The sequence below is a fragment of the Cinclus cinclus genome, chromosome 6 (genome assembly GCF_963662255.1).
Source record: "Cinclus cinclus chromosome 6, bCinCin1.1, whole genome shotgun sequence".
NCBI lineage: Eukaryota > Metazoa > Chordata > Aves > Passeriformes > Cinclidae > Cinclus > Cinclus cinclus.
The window spans coordinates 17,531,709-17,554,952 of record NC_085051.1 but is presented as its reverse complement, the minus strand read 5'-3'; the positions used below and the strand labels follow the sequence as shown (position 1 = coordinate 17,554,952).

Below are 23,244 nucleotides of genomic sequence, written 5' to 3'. Positions count from 1 at the left end.
ATGGAATCCTTTCAGCTGAGCATCACAGATTTTACTGTCTGGCAGAAAGCAAAGTTTTACAGTGAAAGAAAAGGACTGCATAAAGAGATACTCCAAGGGCTTACCAGGTACTGCTGCTTTCAGTGTTGCATTTCCAGACCACTCCAGTACAACCAGAAATTCAAAACCATTTTCATGTGCAGGAGTCAAGCCGTTCTCCTCCTGCTCTCTTAGTGGGTACAGTCAGTCTGAGTAACATATCCCCATCACCATGAAGAAACTGCCCACATTTAAGTACCTGATACTAGCACTGTAAAACATTTCACAATAAGCAACGGTTTCATTATTTTGGGGTTGCCCTGAAATTAGAAGTAAATTCTTTCAGATGCTGCTATTTACTTCGAGAAAAGCCCCAAGTGAGTTATTTAATGTTGCCTGTGCAAATAACCTTAAAATCCTTTTTTATTACAAAAATAGCATTATCAATAAAAACGGGTTAAGCTACAACTTCATGGCATAGCTCTGTTCTCAGAAGTGCTTTCCTTTTCACTGTGCAGAACCAACATCTACTCTTCCATTCCAAATAAAGGTTTTAAACTTCCTGCAGGATGGGAGAAAGGCATTACTATTTTTTTGCTTCCTCCTGTTCTTGCTGAGTCTACACGAGATGAAGAAGAATTATGCTTTCATTTGAGATTCATCCAAAGAGCTGCAGTCAAGCTGAGCTGCACTGTTAAATTCTGTTTTAATTAGAAACAACAAAAATCCTTGAAAACAAATGGGCTCCCAGACATGCAAGTCAGTGGCAAAATGGGGCCTGTGTGATCTTTAAGCAGCAATGGTCCCTGAACACCAACAGTGATTGAATGTCAGCAGGAAAAAAATAACAAAAAAGCTTTCACTTACAGAGAAAACAGCTTGGAAATGAAAGCTGACCAGCAGTTTGACTCAGACATCAAACACAGAGACCAAAAAGTCAGTCTCAAAAGAGAGAGGTACATCCCCTGAAGCACATACATACACAAGCAAGTTTAAAAAGCACAAGGTTAGCCTTGCAAACATGATCCACTACAGATCCTGCTCCTTTTCATCTTTTCAGCATACCCAGACAACATGCAGAAAAGACCAGGTTGGGATGGAGAGAAGATGCCTCAGAGCAAATCCACGTTATGGCAGGAGGACTAACACACCATTATGCTCCCTTTCAAGTGTATAATCAGTGACATCATGAGTAGGAAAATATTCAGGCCTTTTAAAGATACAGCTATTCTCTGTGGCTCTATGACTTATTGCAGTACTTATTTCCTCCACCTGATTGCATGCTGTACAAATTACTATTTCCATTTATGCTTTGCATAACAACTTGTCCCTGTATCTAAAAGCAAAGCCATTTCTCCTCAGTGTGTGGTGGTGAGGGGAAGGACTCATCAGTTTTTACAGAACCACTCAGAAGGGCAGTGTGCTCTGTTCACTTGGACACGCACACAACCCCAACCTGTTGCCATCAGATTTTTCTGCAGTGAGTTATTTTGAAAAGACCCTCAGAGTGCCAGTGACTTTTGTTACTTTTTTCCTACTTTTGCTCTGGCTTGCTCTGGTTTGCATAATTCAGCAGCAGGGTCTAACCAGCATGTGGTGGGAGACAGAAGCATAGAATATCCCCAGTTGAAAGGACCCACAAGGATAACTGAAGCCCAACTCATATCCCTGTACAGCACAGTCCCAAGAGCCACACCATGTGCCTGAGGGTGTTTTGCCCAAATGCTTCTGGAACTCTGTCAGGCTTGGTGCTGTTATCACTTCCCTGGGCAGCCTGTTCCAGTGCCTTAACATGCTCTGGGTGAAAAACCTTTTCCTAATATCAAGCCCGTATCTCCCCAGACACAGCTGCAGGCCATTCCCTCGGGCCCTGTCCCTGGGCACCAGAGAGAGGCCATCAGAGTCCACCCCTTCTCTTCTCCACACAAGGAAGTTGTAACTGCAATAAGGTCTCCCCTCAGTCTCCTCAGGCTGAAAAAAGTCAAGTGTATGGCTTGCCCACTAGACCCTTCACCTTCTTTACAAACTTTCTAATACTTTTGTATCTTTCTTATATTGTGACACCCTGAACTGCCCCCAGCACTGGAGGTGAGGCTGCCTCAGCTCCAGAGCAGAGCAAGACAATCCCCTCCCTTGTCTGGCTGGTGATGCTGTGCCTGATGCCCACCAGGACACCCAAAGTCAAAAATCTCACTCCATTTGACTGTGAGACAGATTTAGTACCTGGCACTACAAAGATAATTTTTCCTTTTCTTTCCACTTTGTTCTTTGTCTGCCAGGTCTGTTTAAGGCTGTGCACTATTTGGAACACTGTCCACTGTACCTTTTTTCCCAATGCATTTATCCATAACAACCAAGGGCCCCTGAAAAGGAAAATGAAAATGCTTCTCATATCCGTGATGAGTTTAATATTGCACACACTTGAAGCTCAGATTATACACTAAGCTGGGTACCTGGGGAGGCAACAAGTATTTACAACATTCATGTTGTCATCTGCAAAATCCACTCAATAACTTTTAATGCTCTGCTAAAAAGCACTGGGAAAAGCCATCAAAAGAGTCACCTCAGTTTTGACAAATATATATGCCAAGGACAGAGCACAGCCTGTCAAAATATTTCATAGTCTTAGGCTCCAAGACAGACAGTGCTCAAAAATGCCAAGGGATCATTGCAGAACACGGAAGTTTGGGTTTCATCTTGCTAAGTCTATCTCTCTGCAGGTCCTACAAAAGGAAGGAGGAAGTGATTTTTTTCTGAAAGCAACTGTTCTGCCCCATTGCCTCTCTCTTATCCCCTTCAAGCAGCCACAAACACTGTTTCTCCACCCTGCCCACCACCTTAAAGAGACATGGGTAGGTAAGATCACTTGCTGTAGCCAAGGAGAGATGAAATCTGAACACAAAACTGGGACCTTGCTCAGAGATCAGAGGTTTAAGCACTCTATATTAATATAGACACAACAGGAAAGTTTTCATTCTGGGGAGGATGATTATTCTCCCTGCCCCTTTTATTTATTTATTTAACTCTTACTAAAGCAATTTAAAAGTCTGGTTCTGTACAAAAAAACCCAACCAAACCACCTCTTAAAAATTACTGATCTCGTATCAAAGACAGTAATGCCAAATCTTAAAGCAAATGTTAAAGGTACAATTTAACCCTCAGTGCTTTAAAATAATAAATAATCTGCTAAACCAGGCTTTCAAGACCTGTACTCAGCTAATCGCCTGTGTGCATTTGCATCCTTACATCAACCATAATTTCAGAGCTGATGTGAATGGAGATAGGAGGAATTAGATGGAATCTATTTGACTCAAAGTCACTGCGCGACTCGAAGTCGATCTAAACCACTTCCCAGCTAACAGCAAATGTCATTTCATTTTAACAGAATGTTCTGAGCTAAAAAGCAGGAGTGAGATGCAAAGGCCTCATACCACAGACAACAATTTAGTTCTGTGATTCTAAAAGCATCATTAAATAAAACACTGTAGTGTTAATTCCAGATAATTACATCACAATATACCAAGATTCAAAAAACCAAGAAGGACTCATTTTAAGCTGGATATGCAACTTTAAGATTATATTTGTAAAGGGAGACTGTTTGTCATTTATGAAGAGACTATTTACTTAAGCTAGCAGAAGTGGTCTGCACGAACTGTGCCAAACACCTCCACCTGGTTCCTCAGTAACTCCAGCTCTAGTGCCAGACAAAGACAAGGGCTCTCACTTAGCCAGGATAAGCAGTTGTTTTAATGAGAGGAAAATGAAAAATATTATTAATGCAAAGGTTTTTCCACATTAAGACATGGAACGACAGAGCAAAAATAACATAACCACTTGTTTTACTCCAAAGCTTCTAACACAGCAACTGAAACAGCACCTATAAACAAGGGGGAAATCGGCCCAGAGTAGCTGCCATGAGCAGAGCTGAGTTTTGCCACACTTCCTCCTACAATATCACTCTAATAACTGCAGGGATTAGGGAGCCAGCTTTAAAAATGGCATAAATTACTCTCTCCTTCTCTCTCTCAGTATCACACACAACACTCCCAGGCACCTTTTCCCTAACTTCCACAGCACAAAGGATGCTGATTCTGCTACTGCTGGGCCTTCATCTACTCATTATATACAAACATGTCTGCTCACAGAATTTGTTCTGTTCAGCTCCCAAAGGAGCAAAGGAAAACATGAAAAGATTGCAAAACCTGTAATAACAGCCCAATCATCTATAGCAACTTCTCTGCCCCACGAGTTCACCTGAAAAATCAGAGAAGAAATTGTAAAGATTGGGTGAAAATGGACGCACAGAGTCCTAAATAATTTCCTATGCCAGGCAGTAATTCTGCCTACTGGCTATAGTCACAGTTCCATCCTCCACAACTGGAAGCAAACACACTATATAATGGAGTATATGCTTTCTATCAGTGCACTGGAAGAAAACTGACTTATTGACTATACTGAAACTGACAAGTGAATATATTGAAAAGTCCTACCTAGACCATTCCTAAATGAGATTGTAAGGAAGAATAGAAAAGTAATACAAAAGTAATGTTTACTGAAAATTAGCAATGTTTGTATGTTTTGGGGTTTTTTTAAACTGCTTTAACACTTGAAAATAAAGGAAAACAAAATTCAGTATTACCTTTTGGAGTAGGATGAGAAGCAGAGGTAACTATAACATGTAGACTTTACATACTGGAGGAGATTGTTGAAATCCCATAATCTTCTACTCCATCTTCACTAATCTTTGAGGAGGGTGAGGCAGATCACTCAGCCAGTCTCTGCTGCAGCCATACACAGAGCAGGAACTCAACAGCAAAAGATGACAAAGCTGGAAAATTAAATAGCCCAGCTCTGAGAAACTGCTCATGGATTTGCAGAAAAATGCAGTGAACTGGGAAGCCTTACTTATGCAAAGGAAGTCACTTATGCAAAAACCCCGTGGTGTGTAATCTAGACATGAGAGGGTCTGTACCCTTCTGCCACTATGTGCATGTACGTCTCTCCTGAGATTAGTGGCTTCCTGTAAGTAAAATAAGGAAAGTTAGGAGGTCCAGAAAGACAATATGCTTCTTATTTACACTAAACATCTCCACATGATCTTCATTACTGCTCTCAATAAATCAGGTGGGCAAGGTAGTGAATGCCCTGTGATTAAACTCTGCTCCCACCTGTGCAACCACCTGCAAATTGACATACGTGGGGGGGGGGGGGGGGGGCGCAGGGTTTCAGTTTATGTTCTGCCTTCCCACACTAGACAATTGCTAAATTGTACCTTATTTGAGCTCCACACAATGATGGAATAAAATATGATAATCTGTGTGCCACATGAAGGCAGCTCAAAAGTGCCCATCTGCTTTGGTCTCAGCAATTAAATGGAAAATAAGTTCTAACGTGCTGGAAATCAGAGTAAAAGCTTATTTCACTAAGAGTTTGCAAGATATTTCCTTGTTTTTTTGCTAGGAAAAACAGCATACAAGTTTTTCTACAGTATTTTTACTAAAACAGTTGTCAGTTATACTGTCACCAATTAAACACTGAAATATATCCAGAAGAGGTAACTGATATAAGTAGGAATCTAAAACAATAAACTCTTTTAAAGTTTGAGTCTTACATTCCATTCATCTGCAGTCTTTTTGCAAAACAACATTTTGTTATAATGTTCTCATTCCAATAGAATGTATTTTAAAAGACATTTTACTTTTAATTTCATATACTAACAAGATAAGTGATGTTAATTATTTTTTGCAACTGTTTGAACAAGCAGCATTAATCCAGTTGTATTCCACTTACTTTTTCATATTAAGCTGGGATTTTTTTCTAAAGATATGTTTTTTCCCAGCACAGACTATCAAAGTGATTGCCTGGCAGACTACAAAACACCAATTCAGGCTTACTAAATTTGCACTTATTATGTATAAAAGCACTCACTGAACGAGTGTTATTTTCAGGAAATAGCTGCATACAACCTCTTCAAGCTGCAGAGCTAGAATCCATCTGCTTTGTGCTGCCATTTGTTTAACTGAAGTCACAGAGCTGTACTGTGTATTAATCAAAACAGTAAACTTCAAAAGACATGTCCCAAATGCAGGAGAGACTGTAATTACAGTTCCTGTGAACATCCATTAGCTTTGCAGTCTCCACAGATGAGCATGCACAAAACAGTTCCTCCACTCTTACAAATAATTACCACTGGTAGCTCATGGCAGAAATGAAAAAAGCATTTCATATTTTTGCTTGAGACCATAAATACTAAATTGTTGCAACTCACTCAACAATTCTTTATAACTAAGAAGCGGTTAAAGAACCTGTTTTAGTATTGTCATCCTTTGGTCTACCTTATCACATTATCTCTTCTCTTTCTCTCAGGACTTTCTTACCTGGAAACTACACTTGGTTCTGCAGCTTCATACCTATATATGATAAAAAAAGGAACTATAGCATACCACAGCAAATTTTTTTTAAGAAGTAGCACCTCACAATGAGACAAGCAAAACAACTTATTTTCCACAGGTCTGTTAAATCTGCTTCTCATTACAAAGATGTTATGGCAGGTCAACTTTTCAAGATACACTTACCACAGGAGATAAGATGGGATGCTGAAATCCCAGAAGAATGGTCCGTGTGGTTCTACAAGCACCCAGATAAGCCCTCTTTTGTGTCTTGGGAAGATATTTAGTTGTATACAGATACAACCCCTGCCCAATACCTGTTAAAATGATGTGTGTGATGAGAACTGACAATAAAAATACCAGCTCTGTAGGAAAGGCCAGCTGCAACAGAATCAGCTGCTATTTCTTTTTCTCTGTGAATGCTATAAAAATCGTGCAGAAAAATGTATTTATCTTAACCCTGAGTAAGTTTCACCCCCCCAAAAAAATCATCCAGAAATAAGAGCAAGGGTCAGTTGGAAAAAAATCTCTACTTGGCATCAGGTAGATCAAAGATACCTTTACATTCATAGTGCTGCAGATCTTATACAAATACAAGGAAATTTTTTTGCAAGACAGGAAATTTCTTGCAACAAAGAAACTTTTCTTGCAATAGAGCTGTATACAGCAAACTTTTTTTTTAAATGTATCTTAGAAAACTTAATGATAATATACTGTGTTTTATTTAAATACTCTTCCATTTCACTGCTTGCTATACTAGGTGTAAGTTGTTTTAATAGAAACATTGAATATTTATCCCCAGTCATACTCTTGACCCTTTATGTCCAGTATCTTTGGCCTTGCCCTGCCAAGTACCTCATCTTAGGAACACTTGTTTTTTTTTATTTAGGAATAAATCATCAATTGCCACTTCAGTAGTCTCTCCCACCTTCTGCTCCTCACACAGTTTCCCCCACTTCTCCTAAAAAGACATGTTCTTCAGGACCCTCTTTCATACTAGCATCTCTCTCCTGTGTCATCTTTTCATAAATATGATGAGTGCCAATTTCAAAAGAAAGCTGCTTTCCTAGTGACTCACTTACTTGTCGATTCTCTGTTATTACAAGACAACTTGATTTTCCTACATACTGAAAAATTAGGGAAATGCAAGACCAACCCATCAGAAGCTGTTCTGCTTTCATTCTGGAGCTCACGGCCCTTCTGATGCTCATTTCTTTTTTTTTCTTTTTCCTTTTTTTTAACAGTGAATTTCATTATTAAGAATAATGTCAAATTTGTTTCTTTTAGATTATTATTTCTAAAGCAAGAAATGTGATTTCCTTTTAGAGACAAAGGCAACATTCTTGGCCTCAAGCACCAATATACCATGGATGGCTCAAAATCCTATATGGTACTTACCTTGTATTTATTTTTTGTGATACAGCAAGAATTAGTTTTATCTTTTTGAAACACAGAGGTATTTGTTTTACCTCTAAGGATGGAAAAGACATTTCTTTCTAACACAGCTATACTCAGAGACAATCAGGAATCATGAACTTCACAAAAAATCATCACAGAATATAAGCAAAATGAAAATTGTGATAAATTATATATATCTTTTCTAGAGAGGAAACAAGCTAAAATGAAATATCATTTTCTTCCCCACATCCAATTTGGGAAACTACCTATTGCTAACATAATAAATGGATGCCATTTCAGAACATAACCCCTTCCATTTCTGAGTATTTTTTTCTGAGACACTCTGGTTCAGTAGTGCCACTGAAAGTAAAAAAACCCAGTGTAATAGAATTTAATTCTTGTGCTATTCTAGATACCATTGCCAGAGTGACTTTAAATTGCTTTTGAACGAACTAGAAAGTTGAAGTTAATTGAACAGAAGGATTCATGTAGCAAATTATCTTACTACTAATGGTATGGACGAAAGAAACCTGATTAGTAAGCCCAGCTGGATAGTCGCAGTGTGAGAAGTTGAGAGATGCCAGAACTAAATCAGAAAGGTGAAGATCAATAGTTCTTTAATCAATGGTGGATTACAGTGGGATTTATTCTGCTGAAAACAGCAGGGGCAGATAAATTCCCCGCTGAGATTAATTACTGGGAAGGGTGGATGTGAAGAGAGGAGTGCAGTCATCTTTGTGACAACTCTAAGTGGCAAGAAGAACACCAGTGGGAGTACAGAGCTCTTTGCCTGAGTCTCTGCTGGTGACCAATGACACCCTCATCAAATTCCCAGCACCTCTTAGTTCCTTAGAAGAAATTGCCTTGAAGCCTGTGGATTTCTACAAACACAAATACTATAAACCAAGAGGCAGGAACACAATTTCTTGGCTTTGTTTTTAAACTGATGGGTTTTTCCAGCTGTTGGGTTCCTAAAAAGTCCATATTATGGAGACAAAAGCACCAATGTGTGCAGCTGAAAAACGACAGCTTCATGCACAAAGGTGCTGGTGACATTCACAGTGCCTACCTAAAGTCAAGGGGTTGTCAGAGCTGCTGGGGCTTTGTCTGCTGGGGACATGGAATCCATCATGCCCATGGAATCCAGGATTACCATTAGAGCCTTTGTAGCTGAATGCTACACTTCCCACAAACTCTAGGGTGAAATACAGTAACTGAGACAACAAGCAGGCTAAGCAGAATAGAGAAATCACAGAGCATCTCTTGTGACAGAGCTGAATTAGAAACAGGTCATAAATTGAAATTACTGGGACTTTGAACTACTTAAGGAATTTACTAAAATGACAAAATAAACAGAGCAAACAGCTTAGCTTGTCAATGCTTGATTTTCTACCAGCTTGAGGGAAAGTCTTCTAATTGGTCTCCCCTCCTTTTAAGTTCACTTACGTTTTAAGTTCACTTACGTTACCAGAAGACAACAAGACACAGAAAGCCCAGCAGATTTTAAATTTGCTGGGTGTAATATGATAGATTTATTTGTTCTCTTACTTTGGTTATTACCAGCAGCTCTTTGAGAGGTCTCCATGTTAAACTCTGATCAGATGGCATCAAAGTTCCCATTTTACTTCTTCAGAAAACATTTCAGAAAATATTTTCAACTCTGACTCCATCCAGCTATGTTGGTCTGTTTCCAATGACTTGGAATTCAGTTGCTTTTAGAGAAATTTCCGTGGTTTTTTACTCTGAATTTTATCAGATACCAACAATCATGTCTGTGTGGCAAATCAGAAAAAGATTCTTTATTGGGAAAAAAAATGCAAGTTTAACACAGATATTATATAAATTACAAAAAATGTTTTAAAAATCACCTCTCCAGGATAACCAGATTAATTGAAGGTGGAACCTCAGTGAAGCAAATAAAGTCTTTCTCAGATCATCTCTCATTTTAAAGCAGGTCATAAAAATAGTCCAGGCCTTGTCCCAGTTCCCAGATGGATATTCCAGTGCCCAATTCTTTTGCAAGCTCCAAGCGCAACTGGATGGACTAAGAGAAAGACACATAAAGCAATCATGTCTCAGTCAGAGATCCCAGACACTCCATACTGCCATCTCTTCATGCCATTATCAGACCTTTTAAAAACATCTACCCTTGAACCAGCTACTGAAAAACCTCACCTGCATTTCAACTGCTCTCTGGTTAGCAAGCAATCATTCAGTCAAAGACAGTTAATCGTACCAGTTAATTCAATGACCTAATAAAAGATTACCAGCTAAATTGACAAAATGCCACAGAAATAAATCAGAGTTATGAACTATGCAAAGGACTATTCTAATTTAGGCTATTATTTCACAGCGTACAGAAATGCTAAGTCTTCCCAGAAATATCTCAGGGGTAAAATAAAACTTTATCACTGAAGATGATCAGAACAATTTGTCAAACACCATCAAGATCTCTTGCCTACCCTTTCCTTTTCCCACAACAGTGTCACAATTTACATTACAAAAATTCTATTTTACGGAGATTTTTGGAGATAATAATTAAAAGTATCTCTTTGAGCTCCAGCCATTGATTTAGAGCAGTTAGTTTAGCCATTGGTTAATAAGGGAAGCAATGCCAGAATTCACATTCTGCCCTTTTTTTTTCAGTTCAAACAAAAAGAATTATTTTTCAATCTTTTGCTCACAGGTTTTCTTACTTTTAACTGCAGCACTGCAATGTTTAAACTACTCACACTAGGGATGTGCTTAAAAATAATTTCCATGGGAAACAGAATAAAGTATCACAGCATCATTAACAGATCCAATGGGTCCGACATTCATTACTGCTTTTAACTAGTCAAGAGCAAACTAATTTTGAACAACCTGTCAGTGATTATAACATTAAAAAGGGGAAAGAAACACATTTTTCATGAGGTAATAACATTCAGTGTTTCCCAACCATCTTGACCAGCAAACAAATCTCAAAATATTTAATTCCAAGCATGCTGAAAATGGAAAGAAAACCCATGTCCATGCATTCAGTAATCACCACAGCTGAGTGGTGATCTGTTAGGGAAGAAATAATGTAAGAAATTTACAGGAATGAGTGTTGTTAACCTGCTTAGTAGTGACAATGAAGAAAACATAGCATACCAGCACAAGCTGTATTTTCTCTGATACAATCACAATAAAACTTTCTAACACTCTCAGACATGCAGCACTAGCAAGAACATAGACATGGTAATTAATATGCTCTATGTGATAGTACTTCCATCTGTATTAGATTAATGAGTGGAAATATCCTTTTACTCATACTGCTTAAGATAACAATCCTGTTCAGGAAATCAAAGCCTGAGATCATTTCATACTAGTTTAACCATAAAAAAGGTCTCTGGTCTCTGTAAATATAATGTAGTTTCACTACAGAAGCAATTCACCTCCAATACTAAAAGCCAGCAGAGGTTTAACACCAACTTCAGTTTAATTTGAGAGAATCTAAAGATAACTTCCGAGGAACTAAGGCCATAATTAACCATTCTATTCTGTATTCTGCTCTTCAGCAGACTATTTTGTACAGGTTTTCAAAACACTAAATTATGTTCCACAGAAATAGAACTAAAGAAAACAGGGTGATGCAGGCTGACAGGGAGAATCAAATTCCTGTTACAAAGGAAGGCAAAAGTTCTCCAAGCTTCCAGCCACCAGGATGAGAAGGAAAATGTCTTTGGTTTTTTGTCTGAGAATCTGCTAACATGTCTGATAGTACATGAGATGTGCACTTGAACAGATCCTCTCACAGCACCAGTTTGTCCTGGTGTGTCTTATCTCTAGACATGCTTTATCTTCAAAAATCCATAAAACCCCATTATGCATGAGAGAAAAGACCAACCTTCTTGCATAGGCAGCTGAAGCTTTGAATCATAACAATTTACATAACATTTACATGATGGCAAACTTCTTTCACAGAAGCCTAAACTCAGTTCAGTTTTTTCTGAAATAAATTAATGAATAATGACTTCAATAATGAAACAGGTCAAGTAACAGAGGGCTGTCTTCTTACAGCCCTCTGACCTGAGAAAGTGGCACCTACCTTCAGTGTTGGGTAGAAGACTGCATGCTTTCCTCCCTTATTTCTGCAAAACAAGAAAATCAAATAGTCACAAGTAGCTTTGAGAGATATCAGGACTTTAAATAATGTTAGAATTCAAAACCAGGTTGGTCCCTTCCAGCCTTAATAATTTTGAGATTCTGTGATACTGTGCAAAGACTGACAGTGAAAACAGGATCCAAGAAGAGATCTCACAGCAGAGATGGTTTGATACCACCTCAGAGTAAACACTGAGATATTTTGTTGCAACTGGATGACAAAACTGTCAAATTGTAACAGACAGTTGTGCCTGCTAAATGTGCATCTAAAAAAGATGAAGACATTTGGTTTTCTGATGCAAACTGTGAAATATTTTCTCCAATTCCCTGAATTGGATCTTTCAGGCTATATAAACTGCCAGCAGTATAAAATACACAGACAGGGCAAGTTATACGGGGCACAAATACCAAGGCTGCATTTCAAACCTCACATAATGAGAAGGATGAGTTACAAGGGGTCTCATAGCACCACTTTACCACTTAGGCCAGGAGAAAAAGTAGAGTGCATGGACAGACCAAGAAGGAATTGCCCTTAAAATCTCACAACTTAAACAAGTAAATACTTGCCTGTGTACTGGGACAAGCACTCAGATTTTTGCAACTATTTGTAATAGACAGTCTCTGCCTGCTACATGAAATCATTAGCTGTGCTTTGCTTAAAGATTCATGGTTTCATTTCTCAGCCACTGCAGACACGCAAGATTTCCAGGTGAGAGGCTTCATCAGGGGAGCATACATATTTCAGGCCTGGCTCCCATCCCTGTCCAGCATAACTGAAGCTTTGCAAAAAAAAAAAAAAGTAACTGAAAAAGAGTTCCCTAAATAACCCTCCCCTGCAGCCAGCTGAACCACACAGAACTGCCAAGTACAGCATAAGTGACATTTTGAGTAATTTTCAGACAGAGTGGGCTTCATGTATTCAAAATTCCTCCAGGAAGCCCCACACAAGAACCTCCAAAGGCTGGATTCAAAGAAAAAAGAGGAAGTACCACTGACAACCTCTCCCTTTGCCACAAGTTCATTTTGCCATATAAGAAATGTGATTCAGACATGAATCCCAGAAGCATGCCATTCAGAGTCCTCAGAGTTACACTTTTGAGAGCAAGTTTTCACCTAGTGTTTATTGTGTCTCCAACAGGATTGGACATTAAAGATCAGTTAAACAGAGCTGCTGATGAATTCCTTTTTAGTTAACATGAAAAATTGTAATTGCTTGGTACAAAGTAATTTTGCAACAGGATACTAAATAATTTAAAATGAGGGCATACAGATCCCAGTCCTCTCATACAAACACTGAAAACAAATTTAAACACTGATGAACAACAGATTTTTTTTTTCTGATAAATAAAAGTCAAAAGAAAATTACAGGCTGAGAAACATCTTGAAAATTAAACTAAAACTACCAAGGTGGGTGATTTGTAGGTTTTGTTTTGGTTTTTGTTTTTTCTTTTTTTTAATATTTAAAAAATATTTTAGACAAGATTGGTTTGGAAATAAATAAGTTTTTATTGTTTTTATTGTTTTTATTAAAAGCTTCTAAAATGTGTTTTGCTCTTCCTTTTCAGTTGTGTGTCTTCACATTAACAATGCATTAAGTAATGTACAAGACACAGCTTTGCAGAAGTGGTAGGATTTGTTTGTACCATTTTGCATATTTTGGTATATTTTCAAAAAACCAGCAAATTATCAGAGGATTAATAAGATGTTTCTGGGTTTATTTATTTAAATGTATTTTAAACTGATTCTTCCTAGATCAGGAATCCTCTTGTCATTTCATAATGAACAAGGGAGGACAAAGAACATTATTACCCTAATGCTCTTGGTTCTTTCAAAAACTTTGTCTTGGAAGTCACTTAGTTTTACTTCTATTATATTTCTCTACAGTCCATTCCGTCTACTGGAAGTTTTTCACTGAAACAATTTTAGAAGAAGGACTTGTGAAACCAGGCCTTTGTACCATAGATTTTTCTCAGAGCTACTTCTGGCTGAGTTATTGATAATTACCTGACAGCTCACAGTACTCATCTCAGAGCCTCTAATTAACTGACACTCAATAGATAACTTTGATGGATACTTTCTAAAGATTTGACTCTTCAGACTTATCCTCTAAAGATTGTTCTAGTTTATGCAATTTCAAGAATCCTTCTCTGATTTTCTTCTCATGCCAAACACTCTTTTATGCTGCAGTTCAGTGTTGACACACAGATCACAACCAGCAGAATTTCCATTTGTTGAATTCAGCTGCATACTACAGTCACTAGCCCATGGCCAAAAATATTTGCAGAATGGTAAGTTAATAAATGTAACTCACTGTTTGTATTCAAAGTAGTGTTCAGCAATTTTTTCATCCCAGACAATTTTTGGCTTGTGTTCCTTCAAGATTTCGATGTACCTACAAATTAAAAACATAGATATGGAATTAACTTTTCTAAGAAGCAGTTAAGAAATTACATTGCAGACATTTCTGAAAGAGCAGTTTTACCATGTTTAGATGTTGAACATGGTATCAAAAATATTTTCATGCTGACAACAAATTCCCTAAACCACTTTACAATTTCATGTTCACATTTTTAGGCTGTTTATTTTCGGAAGTGTTGCATATAAATATCTGAAGGGAGGGTGTCAGGAGGTGGTGCCAAGCAATAAGACAAGAGGCAATGGGCAGAAATTGATACACAGAAACCTCCACCTGAATATGAGGAAACACTTTACTATGTGGGTGACCAAACAGTAGAACAGATTTCCCAGAGAGGCTGTGGAGATATTCAAAAGGTATCAGGGTTCCCAGTAGTGTGGTCTGGAGAACCCTGCTTGAGCTGGGAACTTGGACCAGATGGCCTCCAGTGGCCCCCTTTTCATTCTGTGACTGTGTGTGACTCTGTGAATTAATTAATGTTCATTGACGAATCTGCAAGGACACATGAAGGCACTGTTTTAATATTTCTACACTCTGAAGCCCATATGCCAAAGTACAGGAACTGAAGTCATCCTTAGTCTGTACACAGCTGTGTCCTGCACTCTGAGTCTTATGTCATCAGGAAAGTTCTTCTACAAAAGGGGCTTAGCTGATCTTCTACAAGTGAAATTGTCAAGCAAAGTTCACTGCTAAGTAACTCTGCAAATGAATTTTCACTGGCTTCTTGGCATTATTTTCTTGCATGGGCTTTTTAAACATGGAATGATCTATCTCCCCTGACACAAAGTGAGGATAGAGTACTATGGGTACCCAAAACCCTGCAAGGGGAATGGGGGTGGAAAGGCTGGTATGCTGTAAATTTATAGCTCATACTATCCTCTCAGTGCAGAGACTGTGTCTCCACTTCTGAGTGCAAAACTGAAACAAAGCTGCTGGCTGCCACATGTCAGAGGGCCAGAAGATGGCAAGCTACTGCCAGTGATAGAGGCCACATGGGTGCCACACAAAAATGAGAAGTCTCATTACCCTGTTTCTTATGCATGTTTTAACCTGCATCTTTGGCCATCTCTTTTTGAAAAATCTATCAAAGCCACCTCCCACAATTGGTCTCATTCTTGCAATAATTTCTCTGCTTATGACAGGATTTGGATGGAAACATTTCCTTCAAATCATCTTATTTCTTATTAAGAAATTTCCGTCAGCCACTATCCTGACTGCATCAGTGCTGAAATTCCACCTCACTATTATACATCAAGAAACAGAAAGATTTTGTATTATTCAGCTTGAAAAATATTTGTTCTCTCATTTGGTATTTTTCTAAATGCAGTTAAAACATTCAGCATTGCCAGGATCATCATCTCTCTTTAGCTGTGGCTTGCTTATTCATATATTGGTAAATTGTTTCCTACTGCTAGCAGGCTTAGAAAAGATTTTCTTTCATACTTATGTCAAATGAAGACACACCAGGCACTGATTTATCTACATAAGCAAACACATGGGAACATGTGAGCACATGGAAGCTTGGAGAGCTCTTTCACTCTCCCATACACACACATGCCCTGGAAGAATGGACCTTTTCAAATAGGGTAAGTTAGACTTTGGAACCTGCTCATCCTGTTTTAAGACATACAAAATTTTAAGCTGCCACACTAGAAACATATGCAAAAAGATCTAGGTTTGTATATTTAAAATTTAAGGACAGATTTTAACAAACTGTCCCATTTCAGAATGATAACTTCAGTGATGACAGGACACTACACTCGTATGGAATATGGTACCAAGATGTTCCAGACCAGAAAACAAGAATTACCAGCCAAGGTATTCTGGCATACAGCTTTGTTCCTGAATGTATGACTTTAGATGGGAAATCTTAATTTTGCTTGCTAAAATTCCCAACACAATTAAAGAGTGCTCAAAATACTTATTAACAAGCTTTAAAATTAGAAATGCAAGTGGAACCAATTATTATACCCTATTCTATAAAAGTTATATTATTATTTTAAAACTCTTAAGGCATATACCACATTTAATGAGCACTCATCCTGACCACACACAGAGAATTTATTTCCCTTTCTATTGTCTCTAGGCATTTATTCCCATAGTTTGTAACAGCAAAAATGAACAAGTTCATCTTGAAATCAAATCTAAAGTGATGAGACTAGCTACAAGTCTGAGTTGGGGAAAAAAGAAGTATTAGCCCCTAAATTGTCACTGCTTTCCATTACTCTTAGGGAGCCTACTTGAAACATATGAACTCGACTTTACATTTCTCTGTTAAGGACAACAAAAATTTCAAGCACCATGTTCAAAACATTAAGCTCTCATTTACTTCAGTTGTTATTCCATACTCAACGCTAATGAAAATCAAGCTTTATATTTCTCAACCAGACACAAAGTTGCTGTGAAGAGTTCGGAAGAGGTGCATCAGCAAACCACATTTGTTTCCCATGGGTTTTCTATTGCCCTAACTTGGGAATAGAATAGCCCTTTCCTTTCTTGCTGTCATTTTCCCTTTACTTGATTCCTTTTCTTTCAGTAAAAGAAAGAAGGCAAGAACTCCAAGATATGCCATATTTTCCTATTAGCTCTGTGGTATGCTGCCATGTGCATCTTAAATGGAAAGGTTCCTGTGTTAAACTGCAGCAGCTGTATCACAACACACTTGACTCAAACTAATGCTTACCAGGCACTCTCAATATATTATCTCCTAGCTGGGGAAGTACTTGACTCAACAAATATTTGACATGCACTTGTTTAAATAAATAAATAAATAGAAAAGCAAAATTCTCCATCACACCAAACAAGACAAGCAATGTCATGTGTCTGGGACAGCTAAATTCTAGATACATTTTCTGGTTCTCAAAGAGAAAAAGAAAGGGGCAAAAAGCTCACCACAGCCAGCTTTTCTTTTTTCCACCCCTCACCTCACTCTACACATTTCAGCTCGTATTTACTACTATTTTTTCATCCTCTCTTTCTAATTTATCCCTCTTTCTACTGCCTCTGTGCCAGTTCACTTCTGTTTTTATACTGCTATCGGGACTAATTCCTCATCCATCAGCTCCTAACTTATTACCTTTCTTCTTTTGCCAAGCTGCCTCAGCAGTTAAGAGAATGAAAAATACTAAAAACTCAGCTTCACAGCCTTGCACTACATATTTCCTGGGAAGTTTGGGACCATTTGCAGAGCAAGTCATGCCATTTCTGTGGTGCTAGCCTGAAACAAGGTCAGCACAGATGAAATATCTGAATTATTGATGCCAGCCTCTACTGAAGCACCAATGCAACACACAGAAATGATAGATCTGCATGGATCATCAGGAATAGTAACAAAAGGCACGTGTCACCTGCATGTCCACCTTGCAAATACACGTTCTAACATAGACTAGTGCCATTCTGGCTCACTTAAATTGCCATGCCTTTGTCAGAATGGGCACTTCCTGGTACTCCAACAAGAACTATTATTTGTTTGACAGGTATTACTGGTTACAAACACTCTGCATTAAAGCAAACACTCCCTTCTGCAAAGTCAATGAAAAGCCAAAACATACATATTATGGAGTAGTTGTAAAGTCAGTCCTGCTGAAGATGTGTTATCTATGAACAACCCCGATGTGGCTACACCTACACACTATTGCACTTTACTGTTCATTCAATGAATAAATAAAGGGACCAGATGAAAGGTTCACAGGATTTATGCCTGGTGTTTCTTTTCTAAGATGCTTTTCTTCCAAAACATGAAAAATGGCATGCTCCTGGAATATGTTAAGGTAAAACCCACAATTTTTAGTTCCCCTGAAGAAGGTATTTATCTTAATGGATAATGCTTTTTTCACTGAAAATATAAAGAAACCAGTCTCTAGTATATCTTTTGCAATAAAAATTTACATTCTGGGAAAAGAGATAGCTTCATATTTAATTCTTAGACTAGGATTTATTTATTAAGTTAAACTTTTTAATCTTCAGGTGTTTTGCTTTACTAGTCCTGAATTACTCTTCAACCAAAAAACTTCAGTGAAAAGGAAACCACTACTGAGCATACATTGCATTTTAATGCTCTTTTCTAACACTTTGTATTTTCTCCCCAGTTCTCACATGAACAAAACTCTTATTAGAAGCAACAGGTCTCTAATCAGAATGATCATTATCTCCTGCTACAGAAAATTGAGTTTATCTACCACTATACCAAATTTGAGAGATTCAAAGAATAGAAATACTACTCAGCTTGAAAATCTATACCATATATTTTCTTTTCAGTTTTCCTCAATTACAATAGGCTTAGTTATTAAAATGTGAACCTACCAGGAATTGCATCTCCATAACTGTCAGCAGTGCCTATGCATGGCAACACGTTTCAGACTCATCTGGATAGGGTCCATTCTCCCCCTTTATAGGGAGCTGTATCTCTTAATAAAAGTAAGAGAAGTCACACAAGAGGCTGTATTCTAAGGCTCAAGAGTTCTGAGTTCTGATGCAAAACAAATAGACAGAAATGGCTCCAAAACAGTTTTCACAGGAGTACCCCTAAGAACGTTCTTAGTACTTATCTTCCAAAAAAGTACCAGCCCGTTTCCCCACTGCTCTGTGTACATCAGGACAGTCCGTAAATGGGCAGAAACCCATCTTCAAAACAAGATTTTTCAGAGGGATTGTATATATAACCTGTAAGTCAAACATCCTTTTATTTACTGTTCAATTTTAGCTACCTTGACACTTACCATTTAAGGCTTTTCTTAAGTTACTTCCTTTTAAGTGAGACAAAATGTCAAGGAACAATACAATCCAAAGACATTTTTTAAAAAAGCTTTTGAAAGTGGGAATTTTTGGGCCTTCTCTGCTGCTTAGAAAATAGTTTTTAAAAAACAAATGCAAAAATTCTGACCATCCTATAAGCTACTGAATGATTTAGTCATGAAACTAACAGTTTTGATAAATGATGCCTTAAATGGTAATAAAGAAAAATACAAAAAGATCAAAATTTGAAAAAGGAAAAAGATTTTATACAGATTTTCAGTTCTCTCTCACTCAGTCCCTAAAATTGCAGCTTGCAAAAGGCAGAAATGCCCTTCATTTTAACAGTCTTTAGATATTAGCCTTTAAAATAGTTTTGAAAGCATGCATAAATTTATGAAAAACCTAACAGAGTCATTAACGGCATAATATTATTTATGTGTGTGTGTATATGTATATATATACAGCATTACACAGTGCAGTAAAAAAGATCAGCAACAGACTGAACAATTGAGCTTTTACCACATTGGCTCCATCAGGATCAATTAAGTATGTTTTTACTCATCTCCTCTCTCCACTCAATAATACCATATTTACAATTTAGCTTCCAACTTTAAAAGTTGGTAACATTGTATAGCACTGTATCCCTTGCTTGCCCATTGAAGAAATCAGATTTTCATAACATAAACCCCACAAGTTCTTTCAAAAGCAAATAGGTTATCCAGGAAAAAGAGAGCTATTATATATGTTCTACAGAATCACAAGAATGCATTAACATTCAAATAATTTTTACTCTGAAGATTCATGAATCTGAGAGGAGTGGAGATCACACTATAATCCTGTCTACAGAGTATATTATTCAAAAATAATTCTGTTAAGATAATTAGATTATTTAATGTAGAAGAACTTATAAACACAGTTTGAAGAAAGAAATCAATCAGTTAGCTGTTAAAATATCCAAGTAGCAGCCTAGAAATGAAAAATCTATAAACAAGCATCATCCTTCTCTAGTAAACTCTCTTGCTGCTTGAACCTTGCTCTGTTTTAAAAGGCAATAAGAATAGTTTTACTATTTTAATAGTAACTGGTTTCCAACGCAGTAGTTTTTCTGGGTGTATTGCTTTCAGTAAGTTTTATAAAATCATTCTCATTGATTTCTTCACAATACTTCATTGCTAACTTGATAGATGACAATTTTCAGCACTTCCACACTAACCTCACACAAACCCACTGACCTCATACCTTCTGCCATGATACACCAGCCCAGTGAGAACAAGCAGAATCTCAGTGACATTTTTACCATTACTCTGGGCTCTTCAAAAGAGCATCTTGTTCAGTATTCCCAAAGAAAATTGGAAACAATAATAGTTTGCTGGACACAGCTGCAGAGAGACAGAAAATTATTCCTTATTTACAGATCTCAGGAGACACAGTAGACAATGTCAAGCTTTTCAGAAGCATCCCCGTCTCAAGAAACAATGAGCATCAAACCCTTCTGATGCTTTACTGTGGCTACAGAAAACATAAACATTACCTATTTCTATGTACAGAGCTTTACATGTTAATAGTGCCCCCTATTATCATTTAACTTCACGGGGGTTTTATAGAGAGACCCACCTGAGACTTTACACTGTGGTACACTGGCAAATTATCCATGGGAATGTCAAGTACAGCTGAAAGCAATACAGTGCATGCTATATTTCTCACTATAACCAAAATAGTGGTTCTTTATCAAAAAAAGACCACACAGAGTTACTTAGATATTGAGCAATGAACAGAATTAATCACACACAAGGCAGAAAGTGTGAACATTCATCTATATATTTAAGATTTTTACTAAAAATGGTGGATATGGGAGGAGCATACAGAAATCTCCTTAAAGAAAGCAAGACCTTGATTTTTAAGTAAAAAAATATTTTTTAGACAATGAGGACACAACTAGATTGAGGCAGAAGGTTTGCATATCTGTGTGCCTTCAGTAGCACACTGCTGTTCAGCAGAATGACTGTTTCTAAAGGAAAACTGAAAATATACATTGTTGAGAAGCCAACATGTCATTCTTTCCTCAGTCGGAGTCATACTACTGCACTGATACTACAGAAGCTTAATGCCCATCCTTCATAGAAGTAACACATGTCCTAATAGATTCCTATAAGGCAATGTATCATCAAGAAATGATAAAAGTATTAGTATTCCTAGACCATACATAAAAACTTACATTCTGCTCCAGCTCACCCAATAATCTGCCTTAGTTTCTGTCTCAGAATCTGAGACAAGACAGAGTGTCTCAGCTTAAAAATACTCCTCAACATGATGAAAACTAATGTTTGTTTATCCCTACAGGCTTGTTTCAAGAACCTGCAGGTTCACCCTAAAAATAAAATCTCTGAAGATAAAACTGCTAATTTAAGGGTCCATTTCCTGAAATGTTTAAATAACACTCAGCTGAGGTTGAAGCATTTTCAGATTCATTACTTCAAGTAAAATACTGTGCTCCATTCTTCTAAGAACGGACATAATAAGCACTGCATCTGAAAAAGTGAGGCTATTTATCTTTGGATGTGAGGATGAACAAAGTTCAGATCCACTAATATATCTGCTGCTCGGCTTCAGCTGTAAATAACAAAAACTAAAACGATGCTACTTCTGTTGTGTGTCAGATTGGATTTGCTGGGGTTTCTTTTAGTCACATCATAAAAACTTCACAGACTTCCTTCTTGCTCAAAGTATACAAATCAGCTCTATCCACACAGTGCTACACAGACTACTGATGAAGACTGTTATACTGGATTTGGAGCCTGGTCAAATTCAGTTAATTCAGTGTACAGGAGATGAAGTTTGATCCACTCCGGTATGAAAATGAATTTTGAGTGCAAACTCCCCTACTTTGATATTCTTAATTCTTCTATACCTCCTTCATTAAAAAAGGTACATATTAAAAAATCACATTTCTTTTCCATCCTCTTCTAAAAGGTTAGATGATCTTAATGCAATTAAATACCACTCCTAGCTGTTCTGGTTACTTCTTGTATCTCCCTTCAACCATTCCTGAATTCAAACCAGCCCAACACAACACAAGGTCAATAGCAATGTCATCCAGCAGATGTAAGAAACACAAAAGCCAGCAGGAACATCTTTTCCTCACCCTGTGTCAGGAAAGGAGCAGTGCAGTTCTTTCTCCAAGCCTCCACCTCAGGCCTGTCTCACCTGGGGCCTGTGCCAGGCAGGTGCTCATGCCTTGTTTGCAGAGGGTTGCTAGGATGCCCTGGCTGAGCCCCATGCAGGGGGAAGGACACACTTGGTAGCAAAGGAGAAATGAATGGAACATGCATTGGGCGCAAGCAGCAGAAGGCACCAAGGATGGGACAAAGACATGACTGAAAAGGAAGATTTGCTCTCAAGTGACTTAAGTCAGACAGAGCACAAAATTTTCAGGCTGCAGGACTCTGGGGATGTAAAACTGACCCAGGTGAGCAACTGCTTTAGGAATGAAATGCTGCCTCTGTTGTCTCTCCAAAAATAGAAGAAATTGTTTAGGTCAGACAGAAGCAGAGCTATCTGCAAGGAACCAGAACTTCAGACATTGAAATAAACTAACTACAGTAGGAGACTGTACCCTGAAAAAGCTGACCATTATTTGGATTCCATTTGCTTCACAAGGTGCTGAGAACAAGACAAAGAAAACTATCTGCACTTCCAAGCAGCCTCAGAGGAATGTTCAGGTCCCTTAGCTGACGATCACATCAGGCCTACAATTTCCACTACTATTGTGAATGACTGGTTTGGCTACTTACAGAAGCACCACCAAAGGTATTGGCAAAAGGAGGACCTGAGCACCAAATACCTTCTATAAAATAAAAGAAACAGCTCAGGGACAGTTTTTCTGGCATGTAGTTCTTATAGAAGCACAGCAATAAATTTAAGTTATCAAGCTTAATACAGCAGATAGTTTCATATGAAAGAAATCATAAATTCCATCCTTGGCAGGGAGGAATGTAACTAGAGAAGTTAACTATGCTAAAGGAAAATCTACAGCAGAGCAGTAAATTCTCCAAACCTCCAGTGTCCCATGAAGATACGAACTATATACTCTTTTCCATCTATTGGGACCAAGTTAAGTGAAGAACAAAGAATACTGCTGCTGACTTTTGAGTTAATTTTTCATGC

General features: G+C 37.8%; 1 protein-coding gene across 1 annotated transcript in view; it reads right to left on the bottom strand.

The window, feature by feature from the left end:
- Nucleotides 1-9,722: 9,722 nt before the first annotated feature.
- CHID1 (chitinase domain containing 1) overlaps nucleotides 9,723-23,244 on the bottom strand; it is a 97,178-nt gene continuing 83,656 nt past the window's right edge. The window contains exons 10-12 of the mRNA XM_062495209.1: nucleotides 14,242-14,322; nucleotides 11,875-11,917; nucleotides 9,723-9,849 (exon numbers count right to left, since the gene is read on the bottom strand). Coding sequence (XP_062351193.1) covers nucleotides 9,751-9,849; nucleotides 11,875-11,917; nucleotides 14,242-14,322 — 223 coding nt within the window. The 3' untranslated portion in view covers nucleotides 9,723-9,750. The remainder of the gene's footprint in view (nucleotides 9,850-11,874; nucleotides 11,918-14,241; nucleotides 14,323-23,244) is intronic.